General features: G+C 35.0%; 3 protein-coding genes across 5 annotated transcripts; all 3 read right to left on the bottom strand.

Moving 5' to 3' along the window:
* Positions 1 to 593: 593 nt before the first annotated feature.
* On the bottom strand, positions 594 to 3,594 carry LOC116106195. Of its 3 annotated transcripts, none has more exons than XM_031392536.1 (8): positions 3,456 to 3,569; positions 2,999 to 3,088; positions 2,770 to 2,896; positions 2,528 to 2,641; positions 1,969 to 2,167; positions 1,811 to 1,856; positions 1,626 to 1,701; positions 594 to 1,283 (listed from the first exon to the last, which is right to left on the bottom strand). In XM_031392536.1, exons 2-8 carry the CDS (start codon positions 3,053 to 3,055, stop codon positions 1,042 to 1,044), a joined length of 861 nt encoding a protein of 286 aa, XP_031248396.1. In that variant the 5' UTR covers positions 3,056 to 3,088; positions 3,456 to 3,569; the 3' UTR covers positions 594 to 1,041. The 3 variants fall into 3 exon arrangements, with proteins under 3 accessions (XP_031248396.1, XP_031248397.1, XP_031248395.1); XM_031392535.1 differs by having other exon boundaries at positions 595 to 1,283; positions 3,501 to 3,594; XM_031392537.1 differs by lacking the exon at positions 3,456 to 3,569 and having other exon boundaries at positions 2,787 to 2,896; positions 2,999 to 3,087.
* Positions 3,595 to 8,499: 4,905 nt separating this feature from the next.
* Positions 8,500 to 10,245, bottom strand: LOC116106227. The gene is made up of 5 exons (XM_031392574.1): positions 9,721 to 10,245; positions 9,534 to 9,610; positions 9,405 to 9,441; positions 9,203 to 9,311; positions 8,500 to 9,096 (listed from the first exon to the last, which is right to left on the bottom strand). The coding sequence occupies exons 1-5, from the start codon at positions 9,932 to 9,934 to the stop codon at positions 8,610 to 8,612; spliced, it is 924 nt and encodes a 307-aa protein (XP_031248434.1). The 5' UTR covers positions 9,935 to 10,245; the 3' UTR covers positions 8,500 to 8,609.
* A 6,593-nt stretch (positions 10,246 to 16,838) lies between these two features.
* LOC116106205 lies at positions 16,839 to 20,776 on the bottom strand. The gene is made up of 4 exons (XM_031392548.1): positions 20,173 to 20,776; positions 19,053 to 19,538; positions 17,705 to 18,217; positions 16,839 to 17,259 (listed from the first exon to the last, which is right to left on the bottom strand). The coding sequence occupies exons 1-4, from the start codon at positions 20,644 to 20,646 to the stop codon at positions 17,176 to 17,178; spliced, it is 1,557 nt and encodes a 518-aa protein (XP_031248408.1). The 5' UTR covers positions 20,647 to 20,776; the 3' UTR covers positions 16,839 to 17,175.
* Positions 20,777 to 22,353: the final 1,577 nt, after the last annotated feature.

Below are 22,353 nucleotides of genomic sequence, written 5' to 3'. Positions count from 1 at the left end.
AACTAATAAAAATTTATATTTAATTTCAAATTAGGGTAAATATTGTAATTTCATTCTTTAAATTATAATAAATTTTTAAAATAGTACATAGCTTTCAGGTTTATTAGTTTATACTCTCCAGTCTCCACATAGACAAGTCTCTTAATTAATAAGACCAAGAAACTTGTTTTGTGCTAAAGATTTTGTTTTATTGAAAATGCATTTCTGATACAAACAAATATATGCATACTTGTCCTGAATACCAATATACCATCACAAAAAATTGAATATTATCTTCAAAGAATATAAACTCAACCTATACGGCTATACAACCAAATGCCAATAAACTATAAAATACACAATATAAATTATAGATTGCGTTAGAATGTGACAAGTTGTGGACGGCATTACATGAATTTAAAAACCCGGACTGAAGAGCAACCCGTTTTGCTGTCTAGGTCACGAGTCAACCGATTGGACTGATGATGTCAGCCATAATTTTATTTTTAAAAAATTACATATTAATCTCTCAAATTTTAATATATTACAAAAATTCCCCTAAAAATTTTAATTAGTCCCTAAAATTTTTATTTATTTCAAAAATACCCCCAAAATTACTAATTAATCCCTAAACTTTTGACATATCTCCAAAACACCCCTATAAAATTACAAGGTAAACCTTATAATTTTGAAATATTATAAAAAAAACCCCCATAAGACCTGAACCGGACCGGAGAAGCTGCCGGGTCCCGGTCCGACCGCTGGTCCGGTCTAGTTTTTAAAACAGAGATTACATGTCTTCATTCGTTTAAACCCTCCATGGTTTCTGGAACCAAATAAAATTTTTGCTCTGAATCTGCAGCAACGATTCAACTCACTGAACTGCTCAAGGAAGAAGATAGAAAGATATGCTAAAACACAGGACATGCGTCATCTTTCTTCAATAAATTCCACAAAATTAGAGATGCTTTCTTTAACCGAAGAGAATTAAAGCCGGCAGTGTTTGATCAACAAAACTAGGATGAGATGCTTGAAGTTTTGTGCTCCAAGTTTGAAGATTACTTAATTTTGAAGCAGTAGCTGTTCCAGTTCTTGTTCAAAGACGTCATCACCTGCTCGCGGCTCAACAGGCAGTTGTAACCGTTTTGGTTCTTCAGCAGGTTGCTGGTTCAAGCTAGTTTGTTGATAAAATACTTCTCTTTGGACATTCCAGTTCTCAGCAATTTTATCCACTACATCTCCGATTGATTCCTTATCACCTGATATATGCTTTATGTTTTCAACATCTATCACCTGGCTGGCCTCTGTAACAAAAATTAATTTGAAACACAAATAGGAGGAAAATGTTAAAGGGCTAACAGAACTTCTAACGAATAGTAATAGTGCAGATTTAATCAAATTGTGGGATGAAAGACCTTAGTCAGCAGCGTTTGCATTGCATGTGAGAGTGAATGCAATAATTAGAGTGTATGAGTTGTTTATTGAAAAATATTTACTTTTCTTCTTCTTTATCTTCATGAGCAGTCCAAGTATCACTCAGCACATAGAAGAGTGGTATATTGAGAAATAATTACATGCATCTCATAATTATTTGTTTAATCATTTTGTGACTCCTAACAAGAACACTAGAAAGGAAATAAAAGTACCTTCAATGGCTAGTTTCTTGGCATTAGTATATTCCGTTGACATTTTCTTGAGCACATCCAGATCAACTTCCATACCCTGATGTGAGCAATAACACAAACAGATCCAATATAGCTTAATGCTCCATACAACTTTTTTGCCCACGGGCACCATATCTTCCTTTATTATAACAAATTATTTTACTTACCATGTCCATATGGAGAAAATGATCAATTCTAGTGCTTGCGAATAATCTGTTAGCAAAAAGAAAGGCAGAGAAATCATCATGAACTGATACTGTGAAATTATGACAAATGTATAAAAGCAAGAATATAACAACTTAAGTTTCTCATGTTGAAAAAATACTTCTCATATGCAAATTTGATACGGGCATTCTGCAAGTCTGTGAGTTGGTTCACTGTCTCTGTAACAGAGCCTTCATTTAGGTCTACAGATCCAAACAGAAACATGTTCTGTTTCAGCATCCTTTTCACCAGAGCAGGTACAACTCTAATACCCATACTCTTCGCCTCAACGACAAGATCTTTCAGTTTATTCAGCTCTCCTGTCAGATAAAGCTTGTGAGCAAGCCAATCATAAAGAAGAGATTAGAAAAACTTAAAAAAGTTACCCAGAATGCACTGGTCATGATATCTAATCAAATCTTGCTATTCTTATCACCACTAATACTCTTCTGGCATCCATGACCCATAAATCACAAATTAATAGCATAACACTCAGTTGTCTAGGTAAATGTCAAAGGAATTACATTTATAAGACAATAATACGTCAAAAACAGTGTCTTTATCTATTATCCACACAGATCAAACTTAACAGTCAGATTAAAGTTGGATGATGTAATGATGTATCATACAATCATCACAATCAAGTATAACTCAAAAATCAAGTTTAAGTCAAAACATACCGAGAGAGAGATAGATCTTGAAAGAAGGTTTAAATGGTTGAGTCTCATATAGGCAGTAAAGGCAATAAAGTCCACCTAATCTGCATGATAAAGAAGCAGTACTGACCATGTGACCTGCATTTCATTAAATAATGAAACTAAACTTAGCAAAGACCGCTAACAAAGATAATGGGGGAATGGGAACTTTAACATGCTTGCGTTGACATATAAGCGATTAACACGAATAAAAAATTAAAGCTTACGAATTGTATGGGCATACAACGATTGCATAAAGAAGGACAAATTGTTAGACGGGCTAGCTTCATAAATGTAGGTGAACTTTCTGGAAAGCCAAACTTTCTTCATATCAGCCAAAGTTGTCAATTCACCCTGTTAATCACCAAACTCCACTACTGTTAAAACCCATTTCAAAAAGAAAGAAAAGGTGTAAAAACGTAAAGAAAATAGATAAATTTAAATAATAGAAAGCACCTCAACAAACTCATCTATAAGCTCATCAATGTCCCGCTTGAACGGAGAGAGATCCATTGCCTCTAATATTTGTTTTTCAAGCCAATAGCACTGCTCAAAGCAAAGAAAGTTGCAAGCATTATAGCAAATTAAGGTTTAAGGTAAGGATTTATACTGGTCTTCATAAGAAACGTATGAGAACATAAAGAAATCAGAACATAACACTGCTCACAAGCATTTCATCGAACAGTTTGCGCACAACGCACCAACCTCTACAATCTAACGAAAATTAACACAGTCTGGTTCTCAACTGCCATTACTTTAACGAAAACCTCATAACCCAAAAAATTATTCGTGCATAAACTAATTTTCATGGAATTCAACAAAGCTACAGGAATAAGAGACCAAAATTCAGTGTAACAAGCTGTAACATGTAATGGAGGTTGCAGCAAAGAGAATAAAATAATAAACTTAATACCAATTAGGAAGACTAATGAAATCGAAATTGGGGAAGAATATTAACCTCGGGAAGTTAAGTTTTTCATAACCATTAACCCGTTTCTTCTTCTTGAAGTAGTCCTGCGTCTCCCTCTGTCTCTCACTCTCTGGTTTGGTGCTTTTGTCTTTTAAAACCGCCTCGGATGTCAGATCTTTTGGGATTTTGGGCTTCAAGCGGTCAAGCCCATGAGCCTTTCTATCCAAATTAAATTTAACCAGGGCCTTGTAGACTTGTTTTGAACTTCTGGTTAGTCTTCCTGTTTCACCATTATCTGTCTCCATGTTAAATTATGATCTTTCAATTATTCCAAGTATTTCTTATCAGAAATTTTTTGACTAAATCCCTACAAATGCGTTCAAGGAAACCAAAATAGAGAGACTTGATGGTGGCTTCAGTTAACGTTTCTCATCAGATTACATGTTAGTAAGCAAGTAAGCATGCATGATATCCATCATTTGACACAAAAACTGAGCCAACAGGCTAACATATCTATACATAAAATGAAAGCCAACTAAAAGCAGCACATGGAAGATCCATTACCAAGCCGAAAAGAAGCTTCAATTTGAGTACTCAACTTGGTATCAGGTCAGTGATTTACTGAGGTATCATAACTTTCATCTCCAAAAACTCGAGTTAATCAGTATATAGTTAGGTAATTCATACATAAATGGTACTACATGTACACAGATTTATTTTTAATTAAGTTAATGGGACATTGGTTTCGTAAATTATGCTTATTATTGATGTTAGTATTTAGTGTTGGAAAATTTCCTATAGTATGTGGTAACATTAATTATGTTTTGGTTTAATAAAACTCGTTAAATGCATAGTTTTATAAGATACTTTTACTAGGCTTATTAGGATCATAAAATATAGCCCAGGTTTTAGGGTTTATTGCATCCGTAATAAAAGGGAACGTACGTCTCTCTGAAACTAATTAACATACGTTTTACTTATTTAAAAGTCGTCATTAAAAGCAGTTTCTTGAGAAAAAGATCAATCAGAAATTCAACAAATCTCACCCACATAATTCAAACAGATATCCCTAAAACCCTGAATCAATTGATTCAATATTTTATTATTTATACGTGATTATGTAATAGTTTGGAATGTTGAATTTCCCGTTTACCTAATAGTAGTACTAGTGGAATTTCAGAAGCATATTATGTCTTATCATTTTCACTACCACTTTTCTTCAGAAGCAATAAATACAAGAAGAAGAAAGGTTGTGTACCTTGACTTCGTTAAAGAGCCTTGACTTTTGGTAACGTTTTTCATGTTAAAAGAGAAGACAGACCTTGTGAAGGAGAGAGACGATAGTTTTATAGTTTGTACGATATAAATAGTAAAACTATGAGCATCCAATACAATTATATATGCAACCCTAATTAAATTGCTGTAATATTATGCCAAATTATATTATTGGTGCCCATATGGACTTTCGCCTAAAGTTAGACGTCAGCCAAATTCTAGTGAATTTGCCAACATCATACTAAAGCAATTTTACATCAGGAGTAGTAAAATTACTGTATTTTAAAAGCAACGACGTTATTGTCTTACCTTATACTAAACACAACCTTTTTTTTAACCTTTGGATCTTCGGCTAAGGGTTTTGAATCTCTCAAACTACTCTTAGAATATCTTTATAACGAATAACATTGTAGTTGGTACTGGTGGAGGTAACAAGTAACATCTTTGACCTAATCACCATTAAGTTGCTTGTTGAAGTGAAGACTGAAATAAGGTCTCTCTACAGTTTAATGAAACATAGAGTTTGGCATTTGGCTGAAAGAAATCCTGATCATTGATTTCTTCCAAATCTGATGGCTGAGAATCTAGATGAGTCAACAATATAAAAGGAGAGAGATGCACAGTCAACGAATTAATTTTTGCTGCTGTTTTCTTATGCTTTACGGTTTACTCTTTTTCGCGTTTTTCTTCTCTATTTTGAGCTGTTTGGTTCAGTTTAGAAATTCTTGTAACTTGGGTTGATTGGGTGGTTTAGTAATCAATCAAGAGGGCTGATTTGCTCTTGTCGTGGGATTCCAGGTGAGGTCTCTAGGAGAAGTTACGGTGTGGGTTTCTTGTAACAAATAGAGATTGATAGGCTTGTAATCGTTGATTGGATCTTAATACTAAGTAGTGCAGCGAGCTTCCCATTTTCTGAGCTCAACGCGGAAGTTGCTTATCCAATTGGATACGTGAACCACGATATATCTTGTGTTCTTTGTTGATGTGATTTGTGTGAATCTTTGTGATTGTTGATTTGGGGTTAGTTTGTGTTTACTGGTTGATTATAACATTGCTTGATGGTAAAAGAGTAAAGGATGATCAACATGTTCTCACAAATTCGAGTCTTTTTGATGGGAAAAGAGCAAGAGAGGGACTACCATGGTCTCCGAGTTTGAGTCCTATGACCTAATAAGGGTGACCACTAGAGTTCTTATTCGGCCGTAGTATAAGGTATTGGCCGAAACACCCGAGTAAACAAAAAAAAAAAAAAAAAGGTGTTTTGACCTCTTGATGACCCTTGGAGTAATATCGGAGGGTGCTTAACTGAACAACATTGTTAAATGCTTCTTAATTACGTTGTGTATGTATGTATGCCACATAGATCATGATAATAAAATTTACTCTTGTGATTCTTGGCGAAAGGAAAAATCTGTCCTCTTTGCAAAAATCCCAATCTGCCGAGAAGCCTTTGTAATATCCTGCTCTTGGATATACTCTATTGCTAACCATTACAGAAGCAGCATATCCCAATCTTCTTAAAGTAAAATAGAAAGATTTTGCTTTCACACATCGTGTAAATCGAATTTAGTTGATAGATTTTAGTCAAATATTAACTCATTATATATAGCAGATGTAGGACCAGAGACATTAATCATCATGAAGCATTTCAAAGGTCGTTTCGTTGAATAATTTTTGATTGAAATAAATCTTTGAAATTATGCAACATCTTTTTTCTTCGGAATTCGAATCAACTATATATATAACTTCTGACTGATAGAACATGTTTTCATATTGACCACAGAGAAGAGAGATAGGAGTCCTTTTCTTGTTCACCCAGTAAAAAGGAGAGTGTATACTGTATACTGTATACTGTATATATAGTACTATATGTTTGAATAAATTTTATATGAAATAATTGTTTTGAATCATCTTCTTCTTCAAACTTATAAAATTGATTGATTTATAATGATCGAAAGGTACTAGGAATCCAATGGAAGTTGCTGGAGAAACCATCTTAAATATATGCTTTCATTTATGAATTATATGAAGTATTGAGTGGCAGATTCATTACAAATTTCAATTCCAAAGAGCAGAGAATTTAAGATTTGAAAAAGGTTTGAGCATGAAATCCTGGACCGTTCTCTCTTCTTCTTCTTCTTCTTCCTCTCTGTATATTGTCAAATGATAATTAAGTATGCCAATGACCAATCCTTCAAAATTGAGCATGGCTTTCTTGACAAGCAAAGATTAAAAATGTAGCTTAATTAATGAATATCACAATTGCAAGTTTCCAAACTATTTATAAGCTCAATTTAATAAGTTTCTTCAAGTACTTCTGAAAGATTTACCAACTCCTTGTTTCAATAATTCATGATGAAACACCTTGAATTATTATATGGTATCCAATGTTCCCCAACGAATTATAGGAACAGAAATATGATAAGAAAAAAGGGTTTTTTCTTTGAAGAGGTTACATACACGATTTTGTTGTTCATCCATGTATATGTATGTACTGAAATATACTGTCTTCAAAAACCATGGAAAACTACAATTGAAATTCTACAATCAATACTGCAAATATTCGAACTAATTAAATTACAATTGCAAATGAACTCTCCTCTGGAAAACCCCCAATCATGTAACTTGTGTAGTACATACACTTGGTAGTGAAGAACTTTGTCACAAAGAATGTATACATACACTTGTAGTGAAGAACTTTGTCACAAAGAATGTATTATGTAATCAGTAAAACGTATCAGTATATGTACTCTTTCTAGTCCAGTTTTTTTTTTTTTTTTTTTTTTTTTCTTTTCTTCTTTTTTGGTAATTAAGTAGTATTAAAATAGAAAAAGAATGTACAGATAAAGACATAAAAAAACCGACCATTCTACCTCAAGATAAACCCTTGGTCAAGTTTACTTTTACTAATATTGTGTTGATTTATATCATCTCTAGCTTAGACCATTTCTCCCTATATGATGTTAGTGAAAAAAAAAACTGCTATATATCTATGAAGATTAGACCTAATTTCCAGTGCAAATCCTGTCAATCAGCAGATAAATATATATTTAATTAAAGCAAATAAGATTAATCTAAAATTATTGATCACCATTAAATAAATTAGTTGTGCAATAATAAGAGCTTCCCAACTTCCTCCTACATAAGCTTCCAAATCCACAAAACAATGTGTTTGATTCAAAACATGTGTAGACTCAAAGAACCCCTTAATTATCAGTTATTCCAACAAGAATATATGTTTCGTACACATATATAATATCATTCTTGATTAATATAAGATAATTACTTACTTAATATATACTTGATTAAGATATGATATGATAGAGTGGTAGGCTCCTGAATATCCTGAAAGATTGACTCAAGAAATAAGCCAGTTGATATGATGATTAATTTAATTATTCTACATCCAAGATGATAAGACTGAAAAATGGTAAAAATGTGGGATTCTCATGGTAACGTAGTTTCAGAGAGGACATAATAAAAAGGGTTTCTTTGTGGACCATTTGTGTTCTTCAAGGACTCTTCCCTTTTTCCCTTTCTTTATTTCAATTTCTGGGTAGTAATTTCTTTAAGCTCTTAAGACAATGAATTCCCATTACCCAATGTGCATAGAATCTTGCTAATAATAATCTAAATTTATATGCATTTACCTCGTTATACAGCCATTAATTAATCTTGCTCGCTCTCTCTCTCTCTCTCTCTCTCTCTCTCTCTCTCTCTCTATTTCATGCATACAAAACAATGGAAAAAACAAGAAGAGCGAAGTTGTAATTATGATCACCTTATATATATATATGGTAGCTGGTACATCATGACAATGATGATCATCAAATTTTGATTGAGCACAAGTACTTAAGGATCTCACTTAGAAATTTGTCTCATTCATAAAGTCAGATCTAGAGTACTGGCTGTGCCTTCATGATGCCTCTTCATCAAATCACGATCTCCCTCCTTCAATCTGCAGCTCAGCTTTGAAGATGAAGATGAAGACAGAGAAAGAGACAAGCTACTATCAACTTCATCACCTAATTCCAAATTATAATTACCATTTTCATCAAGTAGTACTCCTTCATGAATATCACTGTTTGATTTTACCTTCAGTGATAAATTCAAATCGATATTGTCATCACATTCTGGATCCAAACTCTTTCTTTTAATCCCGCTTCTCAGTTCTTCAATCATTTGCCAACTGCTGCTTTTGTGATTCATTCGATCATTTGAGATTGATTTATCATTGCGGCTTCCAAGAAGTCTCTCGGCTACTGAATTATAAAGTCCATGTTTGGCGGCTCTTTCAACTGCATTCTTACCGATCATATTACAGCCATGGCTTTGATTTTCGTGTCCTCTCCAAGAAGAATCACCATAACTGAAAGAAAGAAACAACTTCTCATTCGGGTTACTAATTAAAATGATCTGTAGAAACTCAGTTCATCACTGAAAAAAGGGAGAGAAATTGCACCTTTTTATTTTACCTTATACTGGAAGAAGGCCTTCGATTATTGAAACTTTGTAACATGGGGAGTTGGCTCAAATTATATATCTGGTCACCGCCTTCCAAAACAAGTCCTTGCTCTGTCATCACTGTAAAAAATAAAGCAACAATCCTTGAACAAATAAACCCTAATTTTGTCGCCATAGTTGATTAATCTTGGATGTCAGGAAAATAATATTTACCTTGGTTAGGGTCATCAATCTTCTTGTTCCTATACATCTATCAAATCAAAAAAATTCAAATAGTTAAGAAATGAGTAAAACTATGACAAAATTGTTGAATTTCGATCTTATCTATATAGATCAAAGCACCTGAAGATGACTCTTTACATGAGCGATGCTGAGGCCCTTGATGTTCATAAATTGAAGAACCAACTTAGGCGTTGCTCCTGCAGTAGTGATAAAAATTCAAACTATTTCAGCTCTGATTTCATTTATTTCCCTTTAATATTCATTCAACTATGATGGAAAAGCACAAGAACACGAATCATTTACTCACTCTCTTGTCCTCCTAGTCTTTCTACAGCGTGAACAAAACAAAGATGGAGCTCCGGAGTCCACCGGAGCCTCGGCATCTTGGAGCGATGATACTGCCTTGCAGATCCGGAGCCTCCCTTCTTTTCGCTTTCTTCAACTGAGCTATCGCTTGAGCTTTCTCCTTTTGTTGACTTGCAAGTTTTTTCTGCGTCTTCAGAACTATCAACTCCTTTCATCTGAATTCCTCAAGCTGAATTTCAAGCTTCTCCAGAAGGAATAATTCTGAGTAAATGATGAAGGAACAGTGATTTGGAATATAGGGTGACGTGGGTATCTTTGATTTTTTTATTTTATTTTTATTTTGTAATTCTTCTCACACAGTGGACAGGCTTAGATTGAGAGATCCATATATATAGTTTAGAATATAGCTGCAGCCAAGCACTTGCACTATTAAGTACAACACTTTAATAGGAATTTAAACCCTAGCCCCTTGACATATGGAGGAAATCTCTCTCTCTTCTTTTTCTCTTTCTCTTTCTGTCTCCCATTTTTGTGTTATTTTAATTGAATATGTCGTGCTTTTCTGCATGCATGATGACATGTGTTATTGCATATATGTATGTATATATATAGCTTGAAAGAAGGAGAGATACCATAATGGTTTGAAAGGGAAAACTTAAAGTATTGATTGATACTTTTATGCAGTGATGATTAAACACCGTAAATAACACGCTCTTCTAACTCCTTTCATGGTGGCAAAATATGGAAATCTATCTTTGTCAAGCCAACTATGATTTAGAAAATGCTATATAACTTTACATGTACTCCTATAATTTAGTATTTTAATTTTGTATCCGAAGGGGTTTGACTTGTTCTAGTTATCATAGCGATGAGATGTTGTACTAATCACTTACAAGGATTAATTAAGGTGTACTCAAACTGGTCTGGACACTCGATTAAAAAAAAAAAAAAAAAAAAAGTTTGACTAAGACATTAATTTGATATAATTATCACTTAAACTCCGAATTTTAAGTTATGTCGGATTAGTTGTGTCAAAAATTAACATGATTCAAGGCTTTAATTAACAACCCAAGTAAATCGAATTCAAAACCTCTTGAATAATAAACTTAAAAGTCCTAACTGGCTGTTGAACCAGTTAGTGATTCGTAAGGAGATTGTTAATTAGCTAGTATTAATTATTAGGGCTATGCAAAACTGAGTACCCGCTTCGATTTTGACCAAAAACATAGTACCCGAATATTCAGGTACCTACAAAAATATACCCCGCTAACCGAACCGGTTTTCGAATACTCGGTTTTGCGGGTACCCAATAACTGAACCGAACCGAAATGTTTTTGGGTTCCATCAAAACAGATATCCTGTGTATGTTGGATTAAAAATAAATTGAAAAATAAAAATAAAAAGAAGAATTAAAGGAAATGGAAATGGAAATGTGCGTAAATAGCAATCAAAAGCTGCTGGTTGCTGGCTGTCACCCACAAAAACACACACAAGAGAAATTTTTTTAACTTAGAAAAAATAGGCACTGCGTTTCCGTCGAGAATCACGGATGTGTCTTTGTCTATATATGAAGTTTTAAAGACTCTTTGGCCTAGCTACCCTCGTCAATCTTCCATACAAATTACAGATAATTTCTCTCTCTCTCTCTCTTTTCTGTGGCCTATTTACGGTCACATATTTTAACCCTAGTCTTGATTGATTCTCAATTCTCATGCTTCATATCTCTAGTTTATTCCTAACCTAATCCTGACCCCACGTTTTGAAAACAAAACACGTAAAACATAAGCTCCCGACAGGATTGGTGTTTCCCTGGGCCACCTATGAATAAGAGAATGAATGTAGGAGGTTCAATACTAATTAAGTTTTAAAAAAAAAAAAATAGCAAAAACCACCCAATCAGGGGTTTATTGTAGGGTTTTGAAACTGTTTATTTACAAGATTAACGGAGGAGAGTCAAGAAGCAAGAAGTCAGTCAGCCGTTTTTCTCTGTCTAACGGGACAATTTGGAAAAGTTTAAGCATCGTGTCGGATATGTATATGTATTATCTTTCCTTCTTTCTTTTACTTTTTGTTGATTGATGGTCCTTTGGGCGTCTGAGTTAGTTTACGATTGAGTTGCCATTAAAGTAAAACTTTGACTCTCTTTCATTGAGAAATTTTAAATTCTTTCTTGCCTGTACACAACGCCAATCACCATTAATTCATTGCCCCCGCCCTTTGCTTTTGCTTTAGCAACTGGGTCCAGTTGCATTCAACAAATTAGGAAGACAAACAAAAAAATTTAAGAGTAATTGCTGCAATTATTCAATCAAGAAGCTGATTGTGATGGTCAAGAGAGATAGTGTAATCTGTGTTCTCATTGAAGCAAATGGAGTTGATGATTCTAACAATCAGCGAAAAAGAAAATTATACTGAGAAAAAAGCAAAAGCTCAAAACCCCATCATTCATTCATTTCATTCTTCTCGTTCTTAAAATTGTGGTTACTGTCACTCACGAGTGGGCAACTTTTGACCTAATCAATCTTTAGGTTGTCACTTTTGTTAATTTCTGCATGAAAACCTATATTCCACCCACGTGTATTCTCAACTTATTCATGGATTGCACCTGCAACTTTACATGATTATTATGTAACATTACAGATAACCACGAACTGAAAGCCTTTGCCTTTTCACCTCAAAAAGAGCTCACATCACGAGCTTCTTGACATATCAATCACAGCCGTCCAAAACTTGCCATCCTTGAGAATTCATCAGTAATGGCTACCCCAATTAATGAAGTCTGCATTTGCTTCTACTCATCTTCCAACATAAAGTTGACCCAAAATTCTTTTGTGCCAAGCTATTAAAGTTTTTAGTACGCGGACAAAAATTTTACCCAATCTCTAGTTTTAAAATTTGAAAAAGCTATAAGAAAAGCACCTTTTTTCTCTTTTTTTTTTTTTCTTTTTTTTTTTTTCACTTTTATACTTCTTGGAGATGGAATTTGAGGTAAATTCAACGAATATATATAAATATATATATGGGTTTGCAAGAGAAGTCAAAGAAATAAATAAAGGGAAAAAATTGATGACATGCTTAAAATATTTTTGGAATAAGAAGAGGAAAGGAAACAAAAGCAAAAGTAAAACCACCCTAGGTGGTGGGGAGGTTGATAGGAACTTTTGGGTATATTAAAAAGTTTACCCGATTGTTAACCTTAGGGTCTCAAGTCTAGAGTTCGATTCTTCTCGATTGCTAATAAGGGTGGCCACTGAAGAGTTTATCCGATCATTAATTTTAAGGTCCTGGGGATTTAAGGAAAAAAAAAAAAAAAAAAAAAGAGTAAACGACTTTTTCCCACCCAAATAATGATTTAATGACACTTTTCTACTCACAAACTTTTAGAATACCATTTTAGTACTCATATTTATATTCCATTTTCGATTCCGACCCCACACCATTATCATTCTCTTTTCCGATCATCACTCACCAAAACGTCTCAAACCCTACTTCCGCCAACCATGTCAATTGCTGACAATCGAGCGATTAGGGTTTACGCAGCCACCCCTCACAAGTCAAATTCCGATCAAACCCAACCACAAAAATCTAACCTTCCATCACTAAAAGACTCATCGACTTTCTCTCTTCAAAATCCTCAATAGCCTGGATCAAATTTGCTCTCTGTTCATTGTCGGAATATAAATTTGAGTAATAAAATAATATTTTAGAAGTACGTGGATGAAAAAATGTCATTAAACCATTATTTAGGTGGGAAAAAGTTGTTAACTTAAACAATAAAAAAATAAAAAAAATAATAAAAAAGAAGGGTGAAAGTAATGAAGAGAAACCAAGCGTGTGTGTGCGTGCGCGCGCGGATGCGGGAATCATATGAGCCATGTTGCCTGTGAATTTAATTAAAAAAAGGTACAAGGTTGGGTTGGGTTGGGCTGACAGATTCCGCCTAAACTCAACCCACCCAACCTGTAAAGTCAACCCTTTACAGCCCCTTTTTTTTTTTTTATTTTTATATTGTGCTTAAGAATACGTGAACGGTGAACCTATTGATGCGGATATAGAAATACCATCTTTTCAAAATTGAGCATGTCTGTCTTTTTCCTTCATGCATATTTTAATTAAATTACTATCATCAACATCATGTTCGTATTTGATGACATGATGCCATGCTGTGGTATGCCATCCCATGTTATGCAGCATCATCATGCATGGTTTGATTTCAAGCTTTAGCTTCCCCACAGTCACAAGAGTCGCAGCTGCTCCCATCTAATAAATTATGATGTGTTTTGGCATGCTGTATTCCTTTCAACCCAAGTAATAAATAAGGTCACAAATCAACATGAAAAGCTCTGTTTTAAAAACCAGACCGAACCGACCGGTCAGACCGGGAACCGATAGCTTCTCCGGTCCGGTTTAGGTCTTAGGAGGTTTTTGAAATATTTTAAAATTATGAGGGTTACTTGTAATTTTATAAGGGTATTTTGGAGATATATCAAAAGTTTAAGGATTAATTGGTAATTTTATTAGGGCATTTTTTGAATAAATAAAAATTTTAGGGACCAATTTGAACTTTTTTAGGGAAATTTTTGTAATATATTAAAATTTAAGGGGTTAATAATAATTTTTTAAATATAACATATTGCTAACGTCATCGGTCCAACCGACCGGTCCAACCAGTTGGACCAGTTGACCCGTGATCCAGACAGTAAAACGGTTTACCTTCCGATCTAGGTTTTAAAACAATGATAAAAAGAAAAAATATTACAACATTGGAAAATAAAACATGTAACCAAAAGATTACAAGATTAATTGTGATATTTTGTGACAATTAAAAGGATTTTATAACGATGTAGGGTAAGATACTATCTTTACACCCAACGAGGAATCTAACCTGAGACTATAGATCGAAGCTATACACAACCCTTTTAGTTCGCTCTTACCGCTAGGTTACCCATGAGTGAGTAACATTACTCTCTTAATTGAGTTAAAAAGACTGTAATGTTACCAATATAATGTAAGAGAACCCCATCGACAAATAATGTAATTGTGATGAGAAAACCTTAAGGGGGCGTTTGGTTGGCAATAATGTCAAATTATTGGGGTAATGTCATCTTATATTACTTGATTACCACATTTGATTGTCAAGTAATATAAGATTCCGGTAATCTTTAAATACCAATAGTAGTTACTATTGGTAATATTAGAAGTAATCTGATTATCTCCATTTTCTTAGGTATTCTGAGATTACCAGGGTTATCCTTTTTTGTTACAATTTTATCCTTTATTAATAAAAATTTTGGATAATAATGCCCTCATTTTAAAATAAATTTACATTAATATCCCATTTCAATTTTACCCTTGTTTAACTAAAATTTTGGACAATAATGTCCTTGTATTTAAAACAATTTACAGACCACTGCCACTCAGCCACCACTGCCACCACCGCCTACAGCGGCCAACCACCACGGACCACCTCCGAAAACTCGCCGGAGTCCCAAAAAAAGAACGAGTTTCAATGAGAGGCTCCGGGAGTCATCGATATGGCCGTTTTCGGCCATATTGATGGCCGAAAACGGCCATATCAGGCCAGATCTGGCCGTTTAATGGCCAGGTCCGTGGCCGTTAACGGCCAGATCTCACTTAGATCTGGCCGATAATGGCCAAGGATCTGGCCTGATCTGGCCGTTTTCGACCATCAATATGGCCGAAAACGGCCATATCGAAGCCTCTTGGTCACGGTGAGTTGCTGATGGGGACTTTCGGAGACTTCCGACGGTGATCTGCGGTGACGACAGGAGGTAGGGGTGATTTCATAATAAATTAAAGTTTTATATAAGCAATGGTGTTTTAACTAAATCTAAAATATTGGGGGTTAAAAGAAATTATTCAAAAATTAATAATAAAAATAATATTATATTAATATTTGTAAAGAGGACAATTTAGTAATTTAAATAACATACACACCAATTTATTCCCCATAACCAATCATATTAATATAACATACCCACCAACTAACCAAACACATTTTCTTAAAGATTCCCAGTAATCTTTCAAAGTAATCTATCTTTTCAGTAATCCAACATTCCCAGTAATCTAACATTCCTGAACCAAACGCCCCCTAAAAGTATTTGATGTAGAAGATGGGTATTATACACTACTTAATTAATTGATAAGTAGCCTTCACCATTTACCCGTATGCGGGAAGTGATGAATGGAATGTTGTTGAATATAATGTTATTTTAATCTCAAAGGAAATTTTTGCCTCCTCTTCAAGCACAAATGTGACTTGTTACCTATCATTGATACTCTCACGCATTGCTATGAGAAGAAATGGCATCTCACCATCGCAGATTAGGTGATTACACACAAAATCACCAACTGCGAAATTTCATTAAATGCCCAAAGATTGGACAAAAATACAAATAAATCACACTGATGACCAAATTCCTAAATAGTTTCACCCCCGAATTCTTAAAATCATGGTTAATGCTTAATATCATCTAAAATTCATTTAAAAAGAGGGAGGGAGGGAGGGAGTGGGGAAGAAGGAGGACCTCATAAAATTTCACAACATTTGCTAGCCAATTCTCTGCCTATATCTAAACCAAATGTCATGAGAAGTAAATAAAATAATGTCTAGACATTATAATACCATGATAATACTGATTGTAACTTAGGGAGAATCTGCACTCTTTCCATTTCCATGGAATCATAATAATATACTCACAAGCCAAACACATACAAAAAGACAAAATCTAAATAGATCTAAGAACTCATTCTTTCTGGATTTTTCAGATTTTCCCAGATGAAATCGGTGTATTCTTCAGGCCTTTTGCTATTTCAACTTTTGTTGGGTGGTAAATAAAATATTCTTCATTAACTCTACTCTTAATAGACCATTCAATGATTCCAGAAAACATTGTGGACTATTCTGATTGCACCCACTCCCCTATACTCTGGTCACTGCAACTCTAGATTAAACCTCTGTCATGCATTAAGTATCAAAACAATACACACACAAAGGTTAATTTCCACATGGAAAAGTAAAAATGAAGGAAATAATATTGAAACTTATTGTTCAGAACATTATGCCATGATACCAACAAAAGTTAATAAGTATGGTCGTCTGGAATGATATGTTTCAAAATTAGAACACTCAATAGTTTTGTCAGACACCCTGAAAGAAAGGGGCCAATACATGCATCTAATTGCTGAGATACCAATATTATTTCCTCTATCCTCGTGCATCATAAAACATCATGTTTTCTGAAGTTCCTGTCTAAATATGAAATTACATTTGAAAAAATAATAACAATCGCTGTTCTCAACTCAGGTATCCAGCAAAAAAGCAATCATCAAACAGCCAAACAACAGAAGAACTCGATTACCTGAAATGACAGGCTTTGTTTCTCACCTCATGCGGTTGCCAGACATTAGATATCAATACAAGTAATTCCAAATTCTAGGATGCAGCAGATAAGCTTATCTGAATGCCACTTTTCCCATGGTCATGATCAAACTTTTTCAGTATGTAGCAATAGTTAACCTGAAATTGAAATCAAGGTTGTCAATTAAGGAACAAGTCTTACTAAAATATAAAAGAGAAAAAAAAAAAAAATCAAATAACTACTCTAAATAAAAAAAAATTTAAAGAAAAGAAAAATCAGTTGTTTTCCAGAAAATTCTTGCAGATAGCAGTCATGCAAACAATTACGATATCTATAGTTTCAACAAGATCTTTCCCAGTAACAAAAAAATATTTCCCAAGAGTACTTTATGACTAATGATCCATAACATGAAAATCCAATTTTTTCCTCAAAAACAAAATACCTAGAGCAGATTGCTTGATTAGGAGAAACACACCATGATATTTCTAAAATAAAGAAGGTATTTGAAAGAATATTCACTGCTAATCATTTTAAAACTGTATTAAAGTCATAAGGCATCTCTTTTTGCTTATATTTATAATCTTAACAGAACAGATAACTCACCTCTAGGCGGAATAGATTTGTTGGGAAAACAATGCCACCTCCTAAAGAACTTCGAAAAGACTCCAAAAACTTTGGCAAAGAGAAATTCCGGTACTCGTTCTCTGTTAACTTGGCAACGCTCCCAGCACATGCAAACAAATGTCCATGAATTCCTTTTTCTCTAAACCACCTCAAAGGAAGATCAAAAGAAAGATCTGCAAAAGCAGAAACGGCCAGATCTCCTCCAAGAAAATCTCTTTCAGAAGGGTCTGCGTTCTCATCAGAGGAACTTCCTGACATTTGCCTTCTAGGCTCTGCAGGGCCCAGTCCCCTAGTTTTAAACCCCCACAATGCCGATGGCCCTCCCAAATGGCAAACTGGAGAGATATTACCGCCCAGAAAGAATCTCTCAGGTATGGAGGAAGACATGCTCAAGAATCCTCTTCCAAGTGGGCAAAGAACACCGCTGGATACACCAAAATTTAGGGCAGTACGATAAAATCCAAATGGGACAGCAAAACGAAGATCAAGCTCCTGTTAATATAATCCAGGGGGCATTGTCAGCAAGGTTAAAAAACAGATCAACCTAGCATAATCCATACAAACAAAAACTAATCATTTAGGAAACCCGAAGCCACAATGACACACACAAGAAGCAGAAACAAGTCAGATACCATAAGCAGTCCATCGCTACGTTCCCCAAGACACTGATTTATTAAAATTTATTATACTCAATGTAAATTAACACACAGATACAGAAACATAGAAATAAGATGCTAAACATAACTTGCAAATGAAAAACAATCGAGTAATGCAAACTAGTACAGCAACAACTTATTTTAAGCCGCAAGACCCAAAGACAATTTGGAGAGTTCCTTAGTTTAATCGACTCCCATGTTCCTTCTCTCACACCTTAGTTTGACTGGCTCCCATGTTCCTACTCTCACAACAATAATGTTTAGATTTTATTCCGCTAACACCTTAATAGAATCACGAGACCACAAAGTCAGAAATTGCAGAAACATGCTGCTGCCATATGCATGCCGAAGGGTCAACGCATGTCAACTAAATCTCCCACATTGGGTTTAAAGTGAGTGTGGCTTTCATTCTAAATCATAAATATAAACTGCCAAAGTAAAATCATTTAAGTTGAACAATAAAGAGAGAAGGCCACATAAAAAGAAAGTCACAAGCAAAAGGTTTCCAGTAACAAAACCCAGCACAACTTGTATACCACAATATCAATTGACAGATGTGTCAACAATATGACATAATTATAGAATCATGAAAGTGGAAAAAAAAAAATATGCAATCAATAATGTTATCAAACATGAGCAAGCAAAAACAAGAACAAGAATAAGTATTAAACCTGTCGCAAAAATCTTAGGGTCCGATTATCTGGTGCAAGGCCGCCAATTTGCGTGGTTGAAACAAAAGCATATCCTCGAGTTGGCCTCAGATGAGAATTTCTCTTGTCAAACCTAAATGTATATTTTAAAGACGAAAGAAAATCATGTCCAAGCTGCCTCCGTATGGACCTGGATGACATTTGTGATGGATCTGTCAAGGTTCTCCATGCAAGATTGTATCCCAATTCATGATGCTTAGATGAAAATAAGCCGAGAGACAGCCCAAATGATTGTTCTTTGTAAGATGAAAATTTTAGCCAGTCTTGGGATAGTAGTGATACCCGTACAGTCAGAGGACTAACTAGACCTTTAAATCTGGGCAAATACACACCGGCACTTACCTCTGCCGAGCGGTCAAAGCCATATGCCAAAGAAGCATCCCACAAATCACCATACCCAAGAAAGTTTTTGTACTTGAGAGATCCTTCAACTGATGAAGATTTAGCCTACAAAAGCGTTATAGAGATTTAGAAAGAATATTTGAGAGGCAGCATACTCCTCAACACACTGGCTCGCATCATATTAAGAAGCTTAGCTCATTAAACAAAGATCCATTTTAAAATTGTAACATCACAAAGAGACAAACAAACCTACTGTCACTTGGATATAATATATGTGTACTATATAGTACACCATAGAATAGCCAAGGCAATTGCACAAAAATCACTTAAATGGGATAAGCATATCACATCATGCCTATCCACTAAAAACACGTCAAGTATGTTTAAGAACCATGTAAGACTTTCTCCAACTGCGCAAACATATTGTTTATACTTTCAGTAACACAATTCTCATTCTCATTTTTGAAAATTTCTATAAAACTTAACATTTACATGCCATCAACCACCTTATCGGATCATAACATCCTAATATCACCAATGCCACATCAATGCCTACACAGCACAACCTTTTCATAACGTACATTTAATACAGTTCCCTCCAGATTTCTCCCAATTTTCCTTCTCCTTGCCCACAATTTTCTACTAAATCAAACACGCCATTACATTAACAGAAAATTTAACATTAAACTAAACCTCAATTTAACCAATACGCATAATTCATGCATAAATAATTAAATACCTCTCCCTTGGTGAAAGTTCCGATTTGACCAGAGAGTGGACTTTTTGTTTCAACAACTTCGATGATCACATTCGCCGTACCCGGAAGCTCCGGTGGACCCGCATCGAGCGTGATGTTGACCGAGTCAAAGCACTCGAGCTCCTGCAGTTTGTAATTAACAACACTGGCCGCCTGGATTATCTCTTGCATTGACGTGGCATTCTTGATCGCCTCCAGTTCCTCTTCGATTAAATACTCCTTCGTCTTAGTATTCCCTTTCACAATCACGTCGTGCACGCGCAGCGGAACGGCATCGCTTTTCATCCGGCTTAACAATTTTGCCATCTTCTCCCTCGGTGGGGCTGGTTCGGATTCTTCGTCGAGATCATCGTCTTCTTCTTCCTCGAGGTCTTCTTCGTCGTCGTCGTTTTCGTAGCTAGGGTTAATTGATCCGGGTTTTTGTGCCCGGTCGGGTTTCTCGTCCGGGTTAGCCATTGATGTAGAGAGGCGCAAATGAGGAGTGAAGTAACTATCGACTGAATAGAAGTTAAAAACAGTGGATTTTGGGTGAGCACTGAGCAGTTAACAGGGAGGGCAACTGCAAAGAGTGTTTCTTTTTCTTTTTAATTTAAGACTTTGACGATGAGATTGGTATACGATACTTTCATATATTAACTTCTTTTAAACCCCTAAATTGTTTAATTTAAAAACACTCCTAAATATTTTTAAAAAACTATAAAAACACCACAATCTACATTACCAGATTCCGGCACCACTGCCAGAAAATGGCCGGTGTCCGTATTTGAGGTGGATTGGGGGTGTTTTGTTAATTTTTAATATTTATATAGGGGGTGTTTTGTAAAAAACAAATATAAGGGGTATTTTAGAATTTATAATCTACATCGTAATACCCGCCCAATTTAACTTTTTTTGTAACTTTTTATTTTTAATTTAAGACTTTGACGATGAGATTGGTATACGATACTTGGTTTTTTTCAAGATGTCCTTGTATTTTACTGTTTTTTTCGTATTGTCTATATAAATAGAGTAAATGACATGTTCCCACCTAAGGTTTGACTAACTGGCAAGTTTTCATCCCTCGTTTCATAAATTCTAGATTCTCAACCTTATATTAACAAAAAATCGTTTAATATAAAGATCAATGGATAAAATGATCATTGCACAAAACAGCAGAAAAACTCTAATTTAAACCCAAATTCACAAAAACCTATCATTTACTCTTCTATTTGGTTGGGAGGGGATGGTGAGTCATTGGGAGGAGAAAATAAGCCAGAAAGAAAAAAGAAAAAAAACACCAAAACAGCACAAAACACTTTAAAACAATCACCAATTGCAAAGACACAACCAATTCTCCTAGTCAACTCTAAAAAAATTCCAATTTAAACCCAAAATCACAAATACCTACAAGAAACCTTAGAGGACATTGCTGGCGATTAGAGAGCTAACATGGTTTGGCTTGTTGTGGCTTTTGAAGATGAGAGATCGGTGAGTCTACAAGTGGTGAGAGGGTGAATTTTGGTGATTAGGATTGGTCGGATCGGGAGGGATGGATGCACAAATCACGAATCGCCTAGAATCCAACGATTGGCAAGGTCAATAGGGAAGGGGTAAGTGGGTTTTGGTGTGTGAGACTCAGGGCGAAGTTTGGTGATGACAAGGAAAGCCTTGGGGCTTTTGAAGATGAGAGACCGGTGAGTCTATGGGTGGTGAGATGGTGGATTTTGGTGGTTAGGATTAGTCGGAATGGGAGGGATGGATGCGCAAATCATTAATCGCATAGAATCCAACGATTGGCAAGGTCAATAAGGAAGGGATAAGTGGGTTTTGGTGTGTGAGAGTCGGGGAGAAGTTTGGTGATGACAAGGAAAGCCACTGTCGCTAGAAAACGACAGAAAAAGCAGGTGGTGATGTTTGCTATAATGTGCACCACCTCTCACAAAAATGTGCCCTCTATTAATTTAGGGGTTAAAAAGGAATTTATTAATTTAAGGGCTAAAAATCATTAATGATGGTGGTTTAAGGGTAGGAGTATGAAATTTATAAAACTAGTGGTTACACTTGCTAGTTTGCCAAAACTTAGGTGGGAGCAGATCTTTTACTCTTTACTTTTTATTCTAAAAAAATTACTGCCACGATTTATTTGGGTAATTCTATAATAAGTGGTAAATATTAAATACTGAA

Source organism: Pistacia vera, unplaced genomic scaffold (genome assembly GCF_008641045.1).
Source record: "Pistacia vera cultivar Batoury unplaced genomic scaffold, PisVer_v2 Contig51, whole genome shotgun sequence".
In the NCBI taxonomy this organism is placed as follows: domain Eukaryota; kingdom Viridiplantae; phylum Streptophyta; class Magnoliopsida; order Sapindales; family Anacardiaceae; genus Pistacia; species Pistacia vera.
Note: the sequence above shows the minus strand (reverse complement) of the source record. Positions and strands in the feature narration are given on the sequence as shown.